This window comes from Carettochelys insculpta, chromosome 5 (assembly GCF_033958435.1).
Source record: "Carettochelys insculpta isolate YL-2023 chromosome 5, ASM3395843v1, whole genome shotgun sequence".
In the NCBI taxonomy this organism is placed as follows: Eukaryota; Metazoa; Chordata; order Testudines; family Carettochelyidae; genus Carettochelys; species Carettochelys insculpta.
The window spans coordinates 596,136-619,739 of record NC_134141.1 but is presented as its reverse complement, the minus strand read 5'-3'; the positions used below and the strand labels follow the sequence as shown (position 1 = coordinate 619,739).

Genomic DNA, 23,604 nt, shown 5'->3' with positions numbered 1-23,604 from the left:
TGAGTTACTGTTCTCAGATGGCCAAGTGTCCACATGATTATTGCACCCAAACTCGATGGAGTAGGCTGGGATACACAGATGTAGGATTAACTTTGAAAACTTGATAGTTTGAATCCAGGGATGGCCAAAACTGACTGACCCTCTGAACCACATATGACCATCTTCAGAAATTTGAGAGCTAGGATGAACCTGCTGGCCCCTGGGACTTCAGCCCTGTGGGGTGGGGCTCCCTGAGTGTCAGCCCGGGCAATATGTGGAGGATGTCATGTGGGTCACATCTCCCCCCCCCCCCCAATTTTTTTGTGCTCAGTTATATGGTGGTGCAGAACTCCCAGAACCAGCTGCAGCCATTGGGACAAAAAACTGGGGACTGCAAGGTGAGTGGATGCTTTTGCTGATGCCCCTCCCTGGGGTGCTCAAGCAGTAGCCCCTCCCTGAAGCACCCAGCTGTTTGCCACTGCCTCTCCACATGGGTGGAGCTGCAGGGAAAGGCTGCTGAAGGTAAGAGGCAGAACTTGTGCCTGCTGGGGCATGACTCAAACTCTTGGGGAGGGTTTTTAATTGTGGGCGCTCCCCCACTCTCAGCAGGTTCCATTCATCTCTCACAGAAGCGCCAAGGTTTCCCTTCCCGAGCCTGGCAGGCATAGGCATATGTTCATATTACAACAGTGCATTTTTTCCCCCACAGGTTTGACAGAATTGCTCGCACAAGGGAGACAATGACTTCTGATGGCTTAAATTCACTGTCATACAAGGTAGTGAGAACTGATAAATACCCACTTTATACAAAAATCACAGTGGATGTTGGCTCACCCAAAAACTAGTGTTGGAGAGGCAGAAGGGAAGCTACCAGGGAAGTCTGATCCACAGGATTTTTACATGTACTGTACTGTTTTTACTACAGTCAGAAATGAACAAGAAAGCCTCATTCAGCTATGCAAAGTTTTTCTATGTTTGTTGGACAAGCGAGCCTTTTTAATCTCAAACTTGACTTTACACAACTTTCTAGCTCTACAATATTTTTGTAAGTTTAGAAACTGTAAATAAGAGTTGCAAATATTTACATTGACAGGAAATGTTTGGCTGTTTATGTATGTGCTGCAGTGCTCCCCACATAGTTTATACAAATGTTATTGTTCATAAACTAATGATGAATCCGCAATATTATTTTTATAACATTATTATGACTATCATATTATTTCTTCCATATGCTAAATTAGGTAGACAAGAATACGGCTTTAAATTCTTTGCTGCTATTACTTTATGAAGGACTGAGAAATGCTGCTAAAATTGTACAAGTTTACATATTTTATTAGATTTTTTTTTAATGGAGGCAGTATCACTTGTTCATGTTTAACATCAAACAGAACAAACATTTTTCTTTGATTTTATATAGGGTGTGTGCTGGAAAAATTGATCATACAAAATTTGTATTAGCTACAGATTTTATTATTGCAGAGGGGATGCAGCAGTCCTTCAAGGGTGGGAGCTGCACAGGACAGTATAAATATTATGACTGGTGCAAGAAGTACTGTCTCCAGGTGATCTGTGTTCACAGATGTCTTGCTATATAGAGCAGTAATTTTTGAGAAAGGCAAATTGATTGTAATTTTGGCCTGAAACTATAGCATTGTTTATTAAAATTTACCAAAATTTGTGTACTTTTGTAAGAGTTTATTACACTATTTAAATACTATATAAATTTCACGAAAACAAAATGCATTTTAGTTAATGTTATACATAAAACTTGAATTCACTGTTCCCTTTTTTGATGTGAGAAACATTTGGTTTTTAAGAGACATTTGTATGTTAATATCTTGATTAAACTAGGATGTAGCATTGTAGTTAAATGTGGCTTAATAATAGTCTGTCCTGCCAAATGACCAGGTTCTTATATGCTTCATTATGTGTGAGTGATGTATAAAGTTTACACTAAAATTTGTCCATGAAATCTTTTGCACTCTTTAATGCTTTAGTATTAACTGTACAATAAGAGTTCAGGTTTTGTTTGCTGATCTGAAGCACACACTAAGTGTTAGCTAAGCTATGGAGAAGTGTTGCAATAGTCATTTGTAACTTCCACAGCCAAGTAAGGAGTTTACATTTTTTTTGTTCATGGTATTTTTAAACTGCAGAAAGGGAGCAGTGCCAGCCTATGTATCTTGCCTTTTTGTAGCATGACATTCTGAAAATCCCTTCAGCGTTATGGCATCAGAGCAGGTCAGAATTTCACCTCAAAGCACCAACATCTCAGCAGTGTTTGTGATTTTTTTATGCCACTTTTCAGCCAGCCCAGTCTAAAATGATTTATGCTAACTGAGCCAAATCCATAGGAGTCAGTGGGAGGCTTTGCAGGAGCTGCGGATCAGGCCTGTAGGGTAACTCCTGCATCTAGCTAGGTCTGTTTCAGAAGTGCATAGAATTTGAGTGTAAGCCCCTTTTGCTTTACATAAGAAATGATGGTGCTGATCTAAAGGTAGGGCAGAGGATAAGCAATTACCTTGCTTTATATACAGGTGCTTTTTGACCACCAGCTGTGACTGAATGAATGGGTAGAAGCCCCAATAACTGAATAGGGGACCTGGGAAATTTTCCTTCAGTCTGACTTGTAAGGGCTTGTCCACTGATACAAGTTAATGTGAGGCCAGTGTGGACTCCTGGTTCTGAAACTTTAACCTGCACCTGTATACTTGCCAACACAAGCCAGACTTGTGTGTGTGTCCACGCACACAAGTGCACCAAATCTGTAAACACTCCCACCTTTGCTTAAACCAGTACAGCTCTGGTTTCTGATCAGAACGAGGGAGACCCGCTTCTTGGCAACACTGAAACTAAGACCCTGATCTGCCTATGTGGAACCCATTGCAATATCTGGATCTGAAAGCCAGCCTGCGAACATCTGGTCTGGGGAGTAATTGATTAATGCTCTGAACTGCAGTACAAAGTCACTGATACTGCTCCTGGGTGGACTCTGGGTGCCTGCACACCGGCCCATAGAAAACACACCCTTTCCCCGCCCAAAAAACCAGTTACACAGGAGAGATGGGGGGGGCAACCATGTGTGCCGTTTTGGGGGAGGGGATTCCCTCTCAGAGGCAAGGCACGGGGAGCACATGGGGTTACATGCCACGCCTCCCCAGGCCCCTCATTTCTGCAAGCACAGAGCTGCCCAGCTGGAGAAGACCAAGTCTCAAGGGCCTGTGGACCTGACTGACATCTCCTGGGTCCTAGTGCCAGTTGGGCTCTCCTGCATACTTGCAGGGAGCCTTCCTGTTTTCTGTGAACAGTGAGTGCCTGTGATGGGTGTGGGTAAGGGGATGTGGACATAAGCGAAGGGAGGGTGTGGTGGGGAAGAGGCAGTGAGGAAGGAAAGGTGTGGCACAGGGTAGCAGGAGGGGGAGGGGAAAAAGTAAAGGTGATAGGGGACTAGCATGGGATGTGGGAGCCTAGCATGTAGCATCCCCTTGGCAGAAGCTGGGAGTCCCTGTTAAGTGGTCCACTGAACGCTCACTAGCACTATGCCCAGACCCCTCTGGGCCACCCACCCCACTGGGCCCCAATTGGCTGCACCTGGATCACCACCCCATGAAGCCCCACTAAGTCCCCATACCTGGACCCCTCGACTGACCCCACCACCGAGTGCCAACCACCTTCACCTGGACTCGCCACAGAGTCCTATTGCACCTGGACCTCCCACCGTGAACAAGCCCCTGTGCCTCCAGATCTACTACTGAGTTGCCTGGACTCTGATTGCCCCACACAGAAGCCTCTCACCCCACACCTGCATCCCCCCATACTAAGCCCCTCCTTGCTTGCAGCCTGCCCAGCCATACCTCGTGTGCCTAGCACAGAGGGTTCAGCCCTTGCATGTGTCAGGATTGGGTTCAGTCTCACTGCTGAATCCCTGTATTAGAGGTGGTGAGGGCTTCAAAGTTATCTCCCACCTCAATGGAGCCAGCAGTCTGTGCTCCTTACTACCATGCTGGAGCTACATTACTTATTGACAAATAACATTTGCAGACTTTTAAAATATTGTTCTCATTTAATATTTTAGCGCAGTTCCCTCAGGAGTATGCTGTGTTGGTAGGTCAGCCCCTAATCCTGGCAGAAATGCAGTAGCACGTGGTTTAGCTCCCTGCCTGAATCTGCATTCATTTTTTCTCTGCAAATCCCATGTGCATACAGCAGCACTGCATAGTAGTCAAATGTGGCCTGGGATTTTCAGAGGAGTCTGAAGAGTGTGGCTCCCCAGGTCCCCTTGAATGGCAGGAGAATGTACGAACCAAACTCTACCTAGGCTTGTTGGAAAATCCCAGAATCCTTGTGGGTTCCCTCCCAAATTGCCTCTTCTATCAGCTGAAACATCTGAACTTTCAGAGATGTGTTTCATCTTCTAGCTACCCAAGCCATGCAAAAGCACTGTATATTGCACTTGTTTTGCCTTATTAATATATGAAGATAAGGAAAATTTCTATAGAACGCTTTGAGATTTAAAATAGGAAAGAATGGAATTCAAGTAAGTGGTAACTGCTCTGACTGTGAACATGAAAGGTTTCTACAAATGTGCCTTAAAGGAAATGGAGGAAGGAAGCATTGAAGCAACACAGCATTTATCATATCAGACACTTAAAGAATTCCCATGGACTGATATTTTACATACTTACTTCTCCTTTACTCATATTTAAAATGTATATAGATCTGAAGAAGTGGGTCTGTCCCATGAAAGCTCATCACCTAATAAATCATTTTGTTAGTCTTTAAAATGCTACATGACTTTCGGTTTGTTTTGTTAGAATACAAACACGGCTACCTCTCTGGTACTATTGATATTTAAAACTGTAAACTATTTAAGAAAAGTGCTTTAAAAACAAAAATCTCCCCTCCCCCCTTCTCAGTAATATGCATAGCTCTGTGGAGCAGAGCTGGGACTTCCCCAGACTGAGTTCTTATGTAAAGCACAACTGTCAAACTGTGAAATTTGTTCTTTCTGGGATTTTCAGGGACCTCATCTGTAAACAAGTATCTGACTCAAAGTGAATTTTCACTGTGAATCTTAGTTTGTGGTGGTTCCCATTTGCTCATTGGAATTGTGTATAAAATGGGCAAAATCTGGAACAAATAATTGGATGTAAAACAAATGCAGATACCTGACTTCTTAACAATTGTCTTTAGAATACTAAGGCTGCAGCCACACTTGGCCAAAACTTCGAAATGGCCATGCAAATGACCATTTCGAAGATTACTAATGAAGCACTGAATTGAATATTCAGCGCTACATTAGCATTAGGACGCTTCCGTCCGCAGCACTTCGAAAGTGCCGCCTTCAAAAGCACAAGTCTCGGCGCGGCTACACGGGGTCCTTTTTGAAAGGACCCCGCTCCTTTCGAAATCAACTTATTCCCCTTGGCTGAGAGGAATAAGGGGATTTCGAAAGGAGCGGGGTCCTTTCGAAAAGGACCCCCCATGTAGCCACGCCGAGCTTCACGCTTTCGAAGATGGCACTTTCGAAGTGCCGCGGCCAGAAGCGTCCTAATGCTAATGAAGCGCTGAATAGTCAATTCAGCGCTTCATTAGTAATCTTCAGAATGGCCATTTGCATGGCCATTTCGAAGTTTTGGCCAAGTGTCGACGCAGCCAAAGTGTTCTAGTTCATGGCCTTTTATCATGTGGTCTTTGCTTGTTTGCTGGACAGTGTAGCTGTTTTAAACACATTTTCCATAGATTGTTTTGCTTTGTACTTTCTATCACTCATATTATGTCCACATGTAAAAGCTGAGGTTCATATGTTGATGTTCGTATAACATAAAATATTTTAAGTCTTTACAGGTGGATAATTTTGTTTGACATGTATTTTGTCCGTTTCTTCCATAGTTACTCTGCTAGTGTGTAGACCATTCCTTGTTACCAGTTTACACTTCTTTGCATAGGGTTTATTCCCTCCCTCCTGCCAACAATAATGGCTTGAGTGAGGAATGGTCCTTGCACCTTCCAGAATTATAGGTAGGCTCTGGTGGGCCTATAAGCAAAGTCTTCCTCTGATGATGTCCAGGAGTCAGCATGCTGGGGCATGGTAGTTCAAGTGTCCTATATGCCCTGGAGGAGAGACATTCTGCTGCAGCCATGATCCCAGCTGTGTAAGGTTTTATAGTTCCATTAAAACAGCTGATTTCTCTAAGGAGAAAATCATAAGACTGGACGGCATCTCTAGGGCAGTGCCCTGCACCCATCGCAGTATTATGTATTTTGTAGACCAGGAGTGGGCAAAGATAATTGGCTTGGAGGAAAGGAACACATCTCAAAATAGAAACTGTACGGTGGACTATGAATACTCATAAAAATGGGGGTGGGGTAAAGGGGAGGGTAAAGACTCTGGCTTGGGGTGCAGACTCTGGATAGGGCCAGAAACTAGGAGTTTAGTGTGTAGGAAGGTGCTCAGGACAAGGACCAATGAGTTTTGAGGGAGGAAGGAAGCTCTTGGCTGGAACAAAGGAATGGGAGGTGGCTGAGGGCTTTGGCTGGTGGTGCAGGTCCTAGAGTTGGGCTGGGGATGAAATGTTTAGGGTGCGGGAGGGTGCTCTGGGCTTGGCAGGAGTTTGGGGTGCCAAGGTTGGGGGTGAGCCTCTGGCTGGAGATGCAGACTCAGGTGGGCTGAGGAGGAGGGGTTTGGGTACAGGGGGGACATACTTTTGAAGGGTAGAAAGGGGACTGGGGTGGAGTGCAGGGGCCTCAGGGATGCTGAGTGTGGGCAGCACTTATTTAAGCAGCTCCTGGAATCAGTGCTCTGGCTCCCATGCAGAGGTGACTCTCTGCATTACCTTGTCTGCAGACAACAGACTGTGATCCCCAGCCAATGGGAGCTGCAGATCTGGTGCTTAGGGTGCAAGAAAGAACTCAGTTCCAAGCTCTCACTGAAGGTAAGCCGCAAGCCAGCATGGGAGTTGAATCAGCTGTTGAGGAAGGAGATGCATCAAAGAATTTCACAGAGACTTGAGCAATCTGCACCCCACTGTCAACTTATGCCTCAATTACTCCATGCGAGAGGGACATTCCTTGGACACTACAGTACAAATCAAGGATGGCCTGATCGGTACCACACTCTACTGGAAACCCACTGATTGCTATACTTACCTACACGCTTCTAGCTTCCATCCTGCACACATAACTAGATCCATTGTTTACAGTCAAGCCTTTAGGTACAATCAACGTTTGCTCTGATCCTACTGACAGAGACCAAAAACTACAAGATCTTTACCAAATTTTCATAAACCTGAATTACCCACCAAGAGAAATAAAAAACAAATTGACAGGGCCAGACGAATACCCAGAGACCAGCTACTCCAAAATAGGCCCAAAAAAGCCAAGAACTGAACGCCGCTGGTCATCACCTATAGCTCCCAACTCAAACCACTGCAACTTATTATTGAAGACCTACAACTCATCCTTAATCAGGATGCCACACTCCAGAAGGCCCTAGGTGACAGGCCTGTTCTCCCCTACAGAAAACTTCCCAACTTTATGAGGATTCTCACCAACAGCCACAGTCTGTACCACAGGAACACTAGTCCTGGGACTTTTCATTGCAACAAAGCCCGCTTCCAGCTTTGTCCACATCTTTTCTGGCGATACCATCACTGGACCTAACCAAGTTATTCACAGAATCACAGGCACATTCTCATGTTCCGCGACTAACATCATATATGCCATCATGTGCCAACAATGCCCACATGCTTTGCATATTGGACAGACTTCAAATTCTCTCAGACAAAGAGTTAATGGGCACAAAACAGACATAAAAACACTCCTGATCCACAAACCTGTTAATGGAGTGGGCCATTCTGTTAATGACTTAAGAGTTTCCGTGTTACTGAAGAGTTTTCACAACACTCTTGAAAGAGAGGCTGCTGAACTCTTTTATATTCAAATTTGACACATTAACATGTGGTTTGAACCAGGGTGGGACTTTTCTGGGTCACTATATGGGCTCATTTGCATACTTGGCTTAATCTAATTCTTCCCTCACTGCCCCTGCTTCTGCCCCTGTATTCTCTGATTTGCTCACCTTGATCATTTTTTTTCTGATGTGTCCACCTTGATTACTGTTTTTGGTTCTCTGTGCCTTAAATATTGAGTCTGTTCTGGTCTGGCTATGGTCTGAAGAAGTGGGTCTGTCCCTCGAAAGCTCACCTAATAAATTATTTTATTAAAGTGCTACTGGACTGCTTTTTTTGTTTTCACAGTAGATAGACTCGCACGGCTTTCTCCATGTTTTACTTGTGTATATCTTACCTGTATAGCATACCTGAGCCCTTTCTGTACTGGCACCTGAAACAGTTTTGAAATGTCTCCAAATGCCATCAAAGGTGAGTTTGCTGTTCAGTTGTTCACAATCTCACTTGCCATGTTTCTAGTGTTTAAACAGAACACATTAGTGTCATTTTCTCTTTCCAGGACAGTTGCTTAATCCTGGGTTGGCCTGGAGTGAAGGCACTGGGCTGGGACTTAGGGAAAAGGGAGGGGGTGGCTCTGCTACAACCTGCTTGTGCAGATTTTCTTCCCCTCCTGTACTTATTTCCAGCGCTGCACCGAGACAACAGGAGGGTCTATTAAAATACATATGTGTGATGATTGTGAGACAGGTTACTGGCAAAATACATTGGCTTTTCTTTTATTCTTTCTACCTGTGCCCAATAACAATGCCTTCTCGGCAGGAATTGGAATTACAAAATGGGCTAGCTTTCTAATCCACCCAAAAAGAACTCCCCATGTACAGCTGTGTACAAGTAGGCTCTGACCAGTCACTGCATGCACCAACAGCAGAGACCTCCCAAATCTCCAGGGAAGCACCCTTCCCATGACTGGAATATGAACTCAAAACTATACCAAATTGTGGTGTACAGGACACATTACAGTGTAAGCTCATAGAGTCTGCCCCTACTTCACCAGGGAGAGGAAATGCAACAGTGTCTTGAGCTAAAATTCCCCAGCATGTCACTCCACTCTCACTGGTTTAGGTTAAAACGAAATCTTTTTTTTTAAAGCTAATACATTTATTTTATAAGTGATAACATTCAAATAAAATCCAAAAGGCAAACTAAGCTTAACTACTGGAAAGCTGGGACTTTAACATTAATGATCACCCTGACTGGTACAAGCAGAATGCAGACTTTTAAGACATAAACTACACTTCCTTACAGCCTCCAGGTTTTCCATACACTGGCTAGAAATCCCATAAGCCTGGATCCAGCACTCCCCCTATTTGTTCCTCAGGTGTTTCCAGGCATCCTCATGTTGCTCCATGCCTTATATATCTTTAGCATATGGTGGAAACTCTTTGTCCTTAAACTCAGTTTGTGGGGAACTACTGACATCGTAAGATGTGTTGAGTCCTGTGGGCTGTTCATATGCCTTCTGAAACCTTGCTGCATCATAGTAGCCATGCTTACAGGCTGGCCAAAATGCCAAGAGGAAAGTTAAGCTATTCCACAGTCCATTGTCTTTGCTGATGGGTCATCAGTCCTTTTTGCCTTCTTCATTGTTGTATGTGAAAGATTGCCTTTGGGTGTTCTCCAGACTAAGTTTATTTGAAATATAGATCCTTAGCCAGTATTAATAACTTCAGGTGTAAAAATGACCATGCATACACATAGGACAATCACCCTTTACATGACTTATACAAAATGGATCATAATTACGCTATAGTCATATAATATTGCTATAGGGTGGAGGGGTCATACTCACCCTGCCCCTTTTGGGTGTATTTGCCACTGGCGATGGAGCTGGCTGCCACTGGGCGGTTCTGCAAGACAAACATTGGGCTGGGCTAGAGAGGAATCTTGCAATGAACTAATGCCTTCACATCAATAAATAATGTAGCCTCAGCTGGGCACTGTTTGTAGTCCTCCACTGGGCACTGCAGCTCCACTGGCATAGCATGGAGTTAGAGGGGTTGTAGAGTGGTGAATGAGCAAGGACCTGGAAACACTCCCGTGAGGAAAACCAGAACAAACTGGATTCCTGTTCATTTATTCCCCTCACCCCTGCCTTCCAAGTGTACATTAGTGTCCCCAGGAAGATCACGGTTTGTGAGAAATCCACGCAAGTCAGTACAGTACTAGCTATTACTTTGCCATTTTCTGTAAATGAGTATCTGGGTCAGCTCCTCCTGGACTGCAACTGTGGGACCTTCAATAGCTGTTTCATGAATTCAGAGATGTTACCAGCACTGCTTCTCTCTCACCCTTAAGAACAAAACTTCACCCTCTTGCCTGGAGCTAACCTGACCCCAGGAGTGATACTGAAGCTCGCAGGTGGCTTCTGTACAGCTGTTGGGTTTTTGGTTGCTCTTATACACAGTTTAATATCTGTTATTCCAGGGTTTTCCCAACTTATGTGTAACAGTATTACCAATATGGTTTCTCTAGCCATTTTGTGAGGCCTATAGCTTGTCTGCAGCCAGACTAAAGAGACAAGTCACATACTCGCATTCTATCTACATTTCAGCACAATAGTAGCATATCAAGCCGTAAGAAGAAGACCACATCCTAATGCCACCCACTATTAAACAGATTGCAAGATGGGTAAAGAAAACTTAGTTAACAGCATTTCATCTGGCAGGCAATGGCTTATCAATAGCTGGGGTTGTGGAATCGCCATTCTATGATGATTGTCTTCACTTTTCTACTGTTTTCTGTATAATCTCTGTCTGGTTTGTAATTGCTCCTTCTCTGCTGTGTAATTAATTTTGTTAGGTGTAAATCAGTTAAGGTGGTGGGTTATGACTGGTTAGGTAATTCTGTTACCATAGGTTATGATTGGTTAGTAAAATTGCACTAAAATAATTGGTCAAGCTAGAGCTAAGCAGGACTCAAGTTCACTGCTTAAAACTGGAGTCCAAGAAGGAAAAAGGGGGGAAAGAAGAACAGAACAAGGGGGAAAAGGAGAAGAGCCCATCAAGGAAGAAGGAACACCTTAAGGCAGACTCATCCCCTCCCCCAAGACCCCTCTAAGACCCTGAGGTGCAGCAACCAGCATCCAGAGTGATTTTATCTGTCCCAAAAGCGCAAGTCTGCCTGCCTGCTTTATCAGGATTGGTGAGCATGATACTGTGTGCTTAGCATGTATTCTGCTTTCCTGGCAATTGTAAATAAATAGAGAATAAGAATATTACTGGATACGTCTTTTTCAGTGGCACAGATCCTGCATACCCACAGGGAATTACACCCTGAGCCCTAGGAATTGGGTAAGGGTGGGAGTTTAAATTAACAGGGTCATGCCTTGAGCCCTATGGATTGGGTAAAAGTGTGTATGTCCCTGAGTGTGGAAGGGATGAGAAATGTGTGCGGGTAACATATGGGGTGTGACACAAACATGGATTGTGATTAAAACAAAAAAGTAGTCAAGTAGCACTTCAAAGACTAACAAAATAATGTATTAGCTGATGAGCTTTCATGGGACAGAACCAGTCACTGGCTGGGCTGGGCAGCTCTGCAGGTGGCTCTTAAGGATCCATTCATGCTGAAGTGGTACTCGCCCTCACCAATCAATTAAATTGAGTGCCATTTCAGTGCTGCAGGGCAGGACAGGGTAGGTAACTGCCCACCTGCTTGGGAAAAAGGTATAGGCCAGAGAGCTAGGGAGCCAGAAAAGGAGCACTGCCTGGCTTGGTGAGGGATGTGGAGGTGGTAAGCTTAAGCCTAAGGGCGGCGGGGATGGGCAACAGTGAGCTGAGAGCTGGTCAGAGCTCCATGCCCTATCTGGCTTCCAGCCTCTGGAAGAGGGCAGGGTTTCTCTGCAAGTGGCTGGGTTCCCACAGCTGGCACTTACCGGCCAGGGCTCTGCCCCAGCCAGTGTCCAGCAGCATGGGTCATGGTTCCACCCCCCGCCCCTACCAGCTGTGACTCCCCTAGCCTCTGAATGTAACTCCAGCCCCCTCCAACCTGAGTGCGACTCCTCCAGCCCCTGCGTGTGATTCCCAGCCTCCTCCTTTAATGTCATATTGGGGTGCATTAGGTGGAGCATTTTGAGCAGATCCAGAGTTGTTGTTGTTCCCTGTTCTTCAGCATTAGTGAGGCCACATCTGGAGTATTGCATCCAATTTTTGCCCGCGTCACCCACCCGCCTCAGTATAGAAAGGATGTGGATGTGCTGGAGCAGGTTCAGCAGAGAGCAACGAAAATGATTAAGGGGCTGGAGCACATGACCTATGAGGAGAGGCTGAGGAATTGGGGCTTGTTTAGTTTGCAGCAAACACAGGGGTGATTTAATAGCAGCCTTCACCTTCGTAAAGGGGAGCCCTAAAGAGGATGGAGAGAAACTGTCCTCAATTGTGGCAGACGGCAGAACAAGGAACAATGGGCTGAAGTTACAGAAGGAAAGGAGTAGATTGGCTGTTAGGAAAAAAACTACTTCCCGGGAGGGTGGTGAAGCACTGGAATGCGTTGCCTAGAGAGGTGGTGGAATCTCCATCTCTAGAGGTTTTTAAGTCCCGGCTGGACAAGGTCCTGGCTGGGATGACTTAGTGGGGGGGTTGATCCTGCTTGAAGCAGGGGACTGGACTTGATAACCTCCTGAGGTCCTTTCCAGCCCTAGGATTCTGTGATTTCCCTCCAGCCCCCTGGCTGTGACTCTCCTAGCCCTCCAAATGTGGGGTTTAAGCTGTGAGGGGGGGGGGAGGCAAGCAGTTTGGGGATGTGTGTCTTTCCCCCACCACAAGTCAGATTAACTATAATAAATGTACCTCCCCATGCATCTGATGAAGCGGGTCTTTGCCCACAAAAGCTTATGTTCCAAAATAGCTGTTAGTCTATAAGGTGCCAGAAGACCTTTTGTTATAATAAATGTAGTTATTTTAGTATTAATGTATTTCCCTTTTCCTATGAAATAACTACTATGAATATATAAAAATGGGGGGACGTAATTTTATATTCTTTTCTCAGGTGCAAAATTAACTAGTTATAGCATGGGCACCCCTTCCCCCTTTTTTTTTTTAATTGCTGTGGGTCACCAAGTCTTACTGTCAAAATGGGTCCACCTATGGAAAAGGCTGGGAACGACTGTATTAGTCCATCATTGTTTACAGCTCTCGTAAGATCCTGGTTGGCCTTATCCAGGGGTCTGCAACCAAAATAGTGAGAAGAGCTATTTTTTTTTTCAAATTCAGTTACAAAATCAATCCTTCAAGAGCTGCCATGCGTGTGAATAGGCATCAGTCCTTAAAGTATGGTTTGATGCTACTTATTTTGTCACCCCTCTTTTAAGAACAGTGCATACACAATGATTTGTAATGCTTTCGCTGATGCACACAGGCAGAAATTGTGGAGAGACAGCATCGTTTGCCTCACAACCTCAGTCGTGCGGAACGCAATGCCATCCACAGCCTCAGAAACAACTCTGACATTATAATCAAAGAGGCAGATAAAGGAGGAGCTACTGTCATCATGAACAGGTCTGACTGCCAGAAGGAGGCTTCCAGATAACTCTCCAATACCAAATTTTACAGGCTACTTTCCTCAGACCCCACCGAGGAATACACTAAGAAACTACACCATCTGCTCAGCACACTCCCTACACAAGCACAAGAACAGATTTATACCAACACACCTCTAGAGCCCCATCCGGGGCTATTCTACCTACTACCCAAGATCCACAAACCTGGAAATCCTGGATGCCCCATCATCTCAGGCATTGGCACTCTCACTGTAGGACTGTCTGGTTATGTGGACTCTGTCCTCAGACCCTATGCCACCAGCACTCCCAGCTATCTCCAAGACACCACTGACTTCCTGAGAAAACTACAAGACATTGATGACCTACCAGAAAACACTATCCCAGCCACCATGGATGTAGAGGTTCTCTATACCAACATCCCACACAAAGATGGAATAAATGCTGCCCGGAACAGTATCTCTGATGATGCTACAGCACATCTGATGGCTGAGCTCTGTAACTTTATCCTCACACACAACTATTTCAGATTTGGCGACGACATATACCTTCAAATCAGCAGCACAGCTATGGGTACCTGCATGGCCCCTCAATAGGCCAATATTTTCATGGCTGACCTGGAACAGCGCTTCCTTAGCTCTCGTCCACTAACACCCCATCTCTGCTTATGCTACATTGATGATATCTTCATCATCTGGACCCATCGGAAGGAGACTCTGGAGGAATTCCACCAGGACTTCAACAACTTTCACCCCAACATCAACCTCAGCCTGGAACAGTCCACACAGGAGATCCACTTCCTGGACACCATGGTGCTAATACACGATGGCCACATCAATACCACCCTGTACCATAAACCCACTGACCGCTACGCCTACCTTCATGCTGTTAGCCGATGGCCAAGGATGTTTGGTGAGGTGCCAGCTATGCCCGTTTTATACCATCCGTGACTTTAACCGCTAGGACGCACTGTCCCTTCGCGGCGGGCAGCCCGGGCTAGGCTGACGGATGCCCCAAGGTCCTAACCACCCGTGACTTTAACTGCTAGAGCTCAGAGCTCCTTCGCAGTGGGCAGTCAACGCTGACTGACAGGTGCCCCAATGGCAGCACTAAGAGCCTTTCCACACCCGTGACTTTAACTGCTAGAGCTCAGAGCTCCTTCGCAGTGGGCAGTCAGGATTGACTGACAGGCGCCCCAAGAGTTTGCCCCGTGGAGGCGGCACAACTCAACGCTAGGCTCTTAGTACTCTCACCTAATGGCCAGGCTTTATAGCCAAAACGGCTGAGGTTCTTTAATTGTGTTGGCTGCTTTACAGTAAACCAGAGAAACAAGTCAGGCTTATGCACAAATGGTTACCATAATTTATTAAACTAGATTCTAATCATGTGGTTACAAAATTGCTAGTGCCTACTTATTTAAATGTATAGATGTTACACACACAAACAAGTTACAAAGCTGAAGCCACAATCCCAAAGAAAGAAAACAAAGTATAGAGCTCTATGTCAAAATATGTGTACACTAAAGATAGGAGATCAGGTGTGGGTGCTTCTTACCCTCCTTGCATCTCTCGATTCCAGCGGTGCCAAGCCAGGATCAGTCACTCAATTCCGCGGAAAGACGAATAAGGGACAAGGCTCAGGGACCCTCTTAGCTGCAGAAGCCTTGGGAGGCTGTCACTTATCTGACCAGCAGATAGATAGTGAAAAGCACTCAAAAATCATGGTGCTGTAGGTCCCATACTTATACCTCTGTACTCCTTTATTCTCTTTCTCCTTTCTTATGCCAAATTGGGGCTGGTCTGTCTGGGTGACGCCAGCTCTCGCAAGAGTAGTTTACACTTGCAAGGGAGAGAAACAATAAGTTTCGACTACTGGACATTCTTTTATTAGGGTAAATATTTTCCCACCTAGGATGTGGGTGTGTGTGCATCACGTTATTTAGTAGGGGCTAAGAGCCATGTCTGTCACAGCTTCTCTGTCTGCTGTGAGCCTAATCGTTGTATATGTTCCCAGAGGCACATTGCAGCAGCACACCTGTGCTTCTCACAGCTTCAAAGGCTGTGCTGGAATTTATGTTAAGTGCCCTGTTGTTTTGGCTCCCTTGTGTTCCCAGCAATGCTGGTCTGAGAGGGGGCTGGCTGTCTGGCTACACATGCCTCCAGCTTCCATCCCAGACACACCACACGATCCATTGTCTACAGCCAAGCACTAAGATATAACCGCATTTGCTCCAACCCCTCCGACAGAGACAAACGCCTACAGAATCTCTACCAAGCACGCTTGAAACTGCAATACCCACCTGAAGAAGTGAAAAAACAGATCAACAGAGCCAGACGTGTGCCATGAAGCCCAAGAGAGAAACCAACAGAACACTACTAGCCATCACCTACAGTCCTCAGCTAAAACCTCTACAGCACATCATCAGGGATTTACAACCCATCCTGGACAATGATCCCCCACTTTCACAGGCCTTGGGAGGCAGCCCAGTCCTTGCCCACAGACAACCTGCCAACCTGAAGCAAATCCTACCCAGCAACTATACACCGGACCACAGTCACTCTAACTCAGGGACCCATCCATGCAACAAACTTCGTTGCCAGCTCTGCCCACATATCTACACCAGCAACACCATTACAGGACCTAATCAGATCAGCCACACCATCGTGGGTTCATTCAGCTGCACATCTACCAATATAATTTATGCCATCATGTGCCAGCAATGCCCCTCTGCTATATACATCGGACAAACTGGACAGTCTCTACGTAAAAGAATAAACGCACACAAATCAGACATCAGAAATGGCAATATACAAAAACCCGTAGGAGAGCACTTCAATCTCCCAGGCCACACAGTAGCAGACTTAAAAGTAGCTATCCTACAGCAAAGAAATTTCAGGACCAGACTCCCAAGAGAAATTTCTGAGCTACAATTCATCTGCAAATTCGATGTCCTCAACTCTGGCTTAAACAAAGACTGCGAATGGCTGGCTAAATACAGAAGCAGCTTCCCCTCCCTTGGTATTCATACCTCCAGATCAACTGCTGGTAGTAAGCCTCACCCTTCCTGCCTGAGCTAACCTTGTTATCCCCACCCTTTCTCTGGCTTATTTATACCTGGCCCTGCAGATTTCCAAGACCAGCATCTGATGAAGTGAGTCTGTGCTCACGAAAGCTCATGCTCAAAACTTTTCTGTTAGTCTATAAGGTGCCACAGGACCCTTCGTTGCTGTTACAGATCCAGACTAACACGGCTACCCCTCCGATATTAGAAAGTTGTTCCCCCCCACCCGCATCCCCAGGCTTAACTCCTCTGAACCCCCAACTCCCCCCCCCGCCAGGATTAACTGCTGTGAGCCCTAACTCTACCCCCCCCAACCCCCAGGGTTAATTCGCCTCAGTGCCTGCAGCTCCTCTCTGCTGCCTTCTTGGTGGGGTGCATGGCTCCAGCAGGGGCAGGCTCATCTGCTCCTCCCCCCAGCTTTCCTGGTGGTTTAACTCCCCCCCCACCCCCCGCATGGGATGGCTTCCTGCTGTGCCTTGGCTTTCACCTCCAGGCTCCCTGCCCTGCTGCAGCTTTCACTTCCGGGGCTCCCTGCCACAGCTAACTGCTCAGTGGCTCTGGAAGCTGCTGCTGCTTAAACAAAAAAAAAGTAATCCAATTGGTTTAGCAGGCAACTTACTTCAGTATTTTTGTTTAAGTGGTGGTAGCCTCCGGAGCGGCAAGAGGCATCAGTGGTGGCAGGCTGCTGCCCCTGGCCTTAGCCATAGGGAAGTGGGGAGCCAATCCCCAGAGAGGAGTCCTACCCGCATGATGCAATACCCTCATCCCCACCTGCTCCCACTGAGCTGGACCAGATCTTTGCCTGGGCCTAGTCTCGTTGGATTCTTACACTGTGCCATCACCTTAATATCTGAGCGCCTTGCATGGTCTATTGCAAACCCAATGCAGTCCTTTCCATAACCCAGGTTCTGATGCACCCCCAAACAATAGTACTTGTGCTGCGGCTTCTGGCTCCAGCAGGGTTGTCACTGGTGTTCTCGGTAGCCTCTCACTGCTCTGATTACAGGGCTCTTGCACCTTGGGTAGGCCCTTCCATTGCACACTGGCAGTCACAAGCAGCACAATCTCACCAGCACTGTGCTGCGCATCCCTGGGGTTGGCAGCCCTGAGATTCCAAAATTGTGTGTAGTGGTGGTGTGGGCATCCTTTGTAAGTGGGTTATGGCAATTTGCACAGGAAGGGGCACACGCTCCTGCCGTGGAGACATGTTTTACCTTCAGCCAGTATGAATGGTGCAATAGCAACATGCTAGGTCTGGCAAGGCAACCTTGTTTGTTCAACAGCACAAGCTCAGTGGTGGCAAAAGTTGCAGTGCACTCACTGATGCCACAATTGGAAAAGAAAGAGCAAGGTCTCACTAGTCATGTTTTCCACCACTCAAGTTGGCAGGGACTTTGTAGGCTTTTGTGCCAGCTGCCTATAGATCTTACCAAGCACAAGTTATGCCTATGAGCTTTTTTTGGCAGTCACAAGGCTATGTGGCCAAGGAGTAAATGAGAGCATGTTTAAAACAGCTCAAAGTACATTTCCTAGTTCCTGGTTATAAGTGATTGGCCCAGCACGTCTCCCCCATTTATTCCAACATTTCAGAATATGGGTCTCTCCAACTGTCTTGGGTGTTGCTCTAACTATGTGAGTACTCATCTCTGGAGTTCTTAGCCATTCTTGCAAGCACAAAGACAATGCAGATGAGCAGCAGTGGGTACATTCTGAGTCACTAATCTGTGTTTGTGAAGAAGCATGGATTATGTAATACACTGTCGCAGAAACTGCCAGCTCTATAAAGAGGCCGGTGGAGGGCTTTATCAACACAGTCTTCCCCTGCCTTACGAGGGTACTTCATTCCTGAAAAACTCCTCTTAGGGAGAATTCTTGTAAGTCGAAAATGTAATTACCATTAATTTCAATGGGAAAAATTGTATGCATTCCTGAGCCCCAAAATTTACACCCTTTTATGCTAAAATAACACCAAATCCCATTAAAATAAACACAATTACATCAATAGTTAACATTAGTTATCATAACACAACCTAACAAGGCATTTTCCCTTCATTAATTACTCTACAATATAGCTGTTTACCTGCGCTCGTTAAGTTCTTTCGTAGCTATTATGCACAGTACACTTAAGACTACGCTCACAAACAAAACATACATATGATACTCAATGTTTATGTAATTCAACCTTTAATGCAAAAAAGAACAGAACAGTAAAGACAAAAGAAATCAATGAAAACAATGCAAATGATATCACACTCAGCGAACAAATTGACATCCTGTGGAAAGGCGATAAGATGAGGTGAGAGAGACTGCGAGGAGAGTCACTGTTGTTCGTTGGTTGGTGATGGGGGCATTGGTGTGAATGGAGTAGAAAATGAAGGCAAAGGTGAGGAGGATGAAGAGTGGCTGCTTTCTTCACACGCCATAATTTCTGGATTGTCAAAGTCGTCTTCTTCTTCCATTGCAATGGGAGGAAGAGAGATACCAGAGGTTGAAGGTTGAGCCTCAGAAGTGGCAGAAGTACCAGCAGCAGCAGCAGGGCGGGCTCGAAGAAAAAAACGATAAAATACTTGTCTGCTTGCCTTCTCGCACCTTTCTATCATACAGTTGTTTGTAATATTCAATCGATTCTCTCAAGAGAATTTTAGCTTTCTGAGCTCTTTCAAAATTGCTATCATTTTCGTCCAACAAAGCACAAGCACTATCGATAATGGAGAACAAATTGCGTAACTGTTTCGTGCCAAATTCTTTTACTGGTTCTTCCTCTTTGTCGAATTTCCCTTCTTTCAAGTGTTCAGCCTCCCCCTTCAAACATTCTTCTTCTCATTGAATTAGCTCGTCATCCGTCAGGTCTTCAGAGTGAGATTCCAACACCTCTTGCACATCTTCGGTGTCAACCTCATCAAAATCTGCTTTTGCTGTCAGCTGTACAATGTCATCACAGATTGTCTTCTTCAGATTCAAAACATTGAAAGCCATGCACAGCCTCAGGAAGAAGTTTTTTCCAAACAACATTCATAGTGTTCACTGTCACTTTGTCCCAAACAGTTGCTATGTTTTCAATGGCCATTTTTATGTTGTAATTTTTCCATAATTCCCTGACCGTCAGAATGTCACTCTTGTCCAAACCATCAATGAGATACTTCATCACAAGCTGCATATAGTAAGCCTTAAATGTAGCAATGACACCTTGGTCCATCGGCTGTATCAAAGATGTTGTGTTTGGAGGCAAAAACACACCTGAACATTGCTACCATAATCAAGAATTGTTGCTGGATGGCCTGGAGCATTGTCGACAATTAAAAGTGCTTTGTTGTCTAGGTTATTGTCTTTGCAATATTTTTCGACGAAAGGACAAAAGTAACTCGGCATGTAGTCCAGAAACACGTGTTGGGTCACCCATACACTTCTATTTGAACGCCAAATCACTGGAAGGTTTATCTTATCGATACCTTTCAAAGCCCATGGATTTTCCAAATGGTATACGAGCAAAGGTTTGACCTTTCTGTCACCCTCAGCATTGCCACCAAGCAACAATGTTAACCTGTCTTTAGAGGCTTTATGTCCTTTGGCTTGCTTTTCATCTTTGGAGATGTAGGTACGAGACATCATTCGCTTCCAAAACAAGCCAGTCTCATCCATATTGAAAATCTGCTTGTTAGTGTAGCCGCCTTCTTGGATAATTTTCTTCAGCTTTTCAGGAAAAGCACTGCCTGCTGCAAAATCGCCGGATGCTGCCTCACCTGTAACCTTGAGGCTATGCAGGAGTCCCCGCTTCCTGAAATGGTTGAACCATCCATTACTGCCTTTAAAGTTCAAATCCTTGGCTGTCTCATCACCCTCTTCAATTGCCTGTGCCTTCAATCGCTCAAACAATGATAGTGCCTTTTCTGTTATGAGAAGAAAGCTAAGAGTCGTGGCGTTTAACTGAATTCTCTATCCATTGCAACAAAAGAGTCTCAAGTTTCTGCTTAATGGGGTGCCTACTCAAAGATGACATTGTTGAATTTGCACCAACAGCAGTCTCAGCAGCTTCCAATATTTTTTCCTTTTGCATGTAGATAGTACGCACAGTAGACGAAGATAAATGGAGTCCTGCATCACATCTCTGTTATGCTGTCCTTCATCGATATGCTTTATCTCATCCAATTTTACATCTAGAGGTATGGCTTTTCTGTCTTTTTTTTTTTGGCTTTTCTAGCTCATTACTTGGTTTTTTCAGCACTGTCTTCATTTTAGGGGACATGATGCACAAGATTATCACTGCTATAAACTATCAAACCATGAGTACTCTGAGGGGAGAACTCAATGCAACACGCACCAACTACATATACAGCAGCAAAGCTCAGAAAAGTCCTCCTGGTAGTGAGCCCTGGGGAGCAGAGCTGGAGACCAGGGGGCTGTCCCAGGGGCATGGCAATCAAAGAGCGCCTGGGAGGGGTGTGCAAAGCTGGGTAGCTGCGTGTGGGGCTAGGGACTCGTGCGGGGCTGCGGGGCAGAGAGGCCCCACCGGCGGCGGCCAAGGCACAGCCGCGCAGGGCTGGCGGCAGTGGCCCTCTAGCCGCCCGGAGAACGAGCAGCGGGGGCGGCGCCAGGATGGGCTGCGTGTGCAGCAGCCACCTCTCCCAGGAGCACGTGGGAGCCTGCGGGTGGTGGCCGCCCTGGGGCGCACAGCTGCTGCAGCGCGGAAGCGCAGACCCAGACCAGCCCCAGGTGAAGGCTGGGCTGGGGGGCTCCGTGGAACCACCACCAGGCGAGATGCAGCTGCGGGCAGCCATTGTCCAGAGCCACGGCCTTTCTCCCGCCGCAGGGCGTCCGCATCCCGCTGAGGCACTCGTAAATTCGAGGAAATGGCTCGTAGGGTGAAGTTGTGGTTTTAAATCTAGCTGCTCGTAAATGTGAATTCTCATAGCCCGAATGGGCGTATCTTGGGGTATGACTGTACCTGACATTTATTTATTTTGGCATCTGGTGTCTGCTTCAACAACTTACACAGTCTGAAGTGCAATCGTATCGCCTTGGACTGGGAGTTCATTAGCTTTATGTGAATGAAGCTGGCAGAGGCATAATTGTGGCCAGATTAAGCCACAGTTACTACAGGCCCAAGGCTTGGATCCCCAAATCTTGAAGTTATGGGTTACATCAGAATCTCTGTGTTCAAAGAAAAAGTCTATTCTTTGTTCTCCTGGTTGTGAATAAAGCCTGAAAAATGTGCGTCTGCAAAGAGCCTCAGGTGATTCTACTTGTGGCAGTTTTCCTCGCACTGGCTCAGGCTCTCTGCAAACTCAGGCTGCCATTGCTGTACTGATAACGCTCAGGGCAGAACTATCCTGCTTTGAGCAAGTAGCTCAGCTATCTGCAATCTCAGGCCACATTGCCACATTGTATCAGAAAGGCAGCCCAGTTAGTCTGCATCTTCAAAAACAATAAGAAGTCTTGTGGCACTGTCAAAGTTTGACTCAGACTCACAATTTATCAGACCACTCTGTTTTATTAGCAAAGCCGCTCTGCTAATACATTTAGAAGTGAGCCCCCCGAGTGGGGCTTGTGTCTCTTAATTTATACAGTTTTTTGGAGAACAAGTTACAGAGAAGTTACAGACAAAAGAAGAAAGATTTTAGTCACCACCCTTCGAGATCCCTGAGACCAGTCACATATCTTCAATTACCTGCCACCCTTAACAATCTCCTTTAACAGCTTCCAGTTAACTTAACTAATTGCCCTTCACACCTTCCATTCTGATGCCTGCTTCTTAGACGTGCTGGCTCCATCTAAATTGCTTCTCCATTCAAAAGCTAACTGTCCCTACGCGTGCTCCCTCAGATACTTTGTAACATGTTTTGGCATGTCCCTCTCATATACAATGTATCCAGCATGTCCCCTTATACAACGTTATACTTACACAATGTTATACTTCCACAGCACCTTATGGACAAACAGATATTTTGCACCATAAGCTTTCGTGGGCAAAGACCTGCTTCATCAAATGCATCAGTTGGCAGGGAGGCAGTTCAGAGGAGGATTTAAACAGGGAGACTCAGTCAAGCAGTGGGCCAGAGATGACAAGATCTATTCAGTCAGGGTAGATGTGGCCCATTATCAGTAGCTAATGTGGAGTTGTGAACATCAAGGCTGTGTCTACATTAGCCAAAAACTTCGAAATGGCCAGGCAAATGGCCATTTCGAAGTTTACTAATGAAGCGCTGAAATACATATTCAGCACCTCATTAGCATGCGGGCGGCTGCGGCGCTTCAAAATTGACGCGGCTCACCGCTGCGCGGCTTGTCCAGACAGGGCTCCTTTTCGAAAGGACCCCGGCTACTGTGAAGTCCCCTTATTCCTATCTGCTCATGGGAATAAGGGGACTTCGAAGTAGCTAGGGTCCTTTCGAAAAGGAACCCCACCTGGATGAGCCCCGCGGCGGTGAGCCGCGTCAGTTTCTAAGTGCCGTGGCTGCCCGCACGCTAATGAGGTGCTGAATATGTATTTCAGCGCTTCATTAGTAAACTTCGAAATGGCCATTTGCATGGCCATTTCGAAGTTTTTGGCTAGTGTAGACGTAGCCCAAGAGAGGAAAAACTGCTTTTGTAATTGGCCAACCACTCCCAGTCTCTGTTCAATCCTTGGTTGATGGATTGCCACATTGGTTACACTTGGAGCAGCACTTCTGTGCCTTCCAGAGGTGTGGGAGGAGAAATATGTGCACCTTAGGCAGTGCTCATAATTGAGTGACAGTGCTATGTAGGTATCTAGAGTGGATGGATAGTCCCTTTGAGATGATGGCTGCACAAAGTGCAGGGAATCTGCTCCAAATAGTTTGCCTGATAGATCAAGAGCAAGCAGAAATGGCTGGATGTCATCAAAAGTGGGAAATTTGCAGGGAAACAATAATTAATAGTGTTTTATGGATCTCTTCTGCTTTGCAAAGGTACAACTTATCTCATCACAAAGACGGTCTGTCTGCACCTAACAGTCAAATGCAGGAAGCAGGAAAAATCTTTCCGCAAACAGGACCAAATTATTCACATTTGGAAAACAAAACAAAAAATACTCCCTGCCAAGCCCTCGCAGAGCAATTCTTTGGCAAGTGTGATGTAGCGGC

The 23,604-nt window shown here is 45.9% G+C and overlaps 2 protein-coding genes across 4 annotated transcripts in view; one reads left to right on the top strand and one right to left on the bottom strand.

Annotated features, from left to right (window-relative positions):
* The window catches only part of B4GALT1 (beta-1,4-galactosyltransferase 1), a 51,070-nt gene extending 45,854 nt beyond the window's left edge, over positions 1-5,216 (top strand). Inside the window, exon 7 of one of the 3 annotated variants that reach the window (XM_074994481.1) lies at positions 689-5,216. In XM_074994481.1, coding sequence (XP_074850582.1) covers positions 689-824 — 136 coding nt within the window. In that variant the 3' untranslated portion in view covers positions 825-5,216. The remainder of the gene's footprint in view (positions 1-688) is intronic. The other 2 variants (XM_074994480.1, XM_074994482.1) reach the window with 2 other exon arrangements.
* The window catches only part of HEMGN (hemogen), a 128,730-nt gene that overhangs the window by 88,976 nt on the left and 16,150 nt on the right, over positions 1-23,604 (bottom strand). The gene's annotated exons all lie outside the window — the stretch shown is intronic.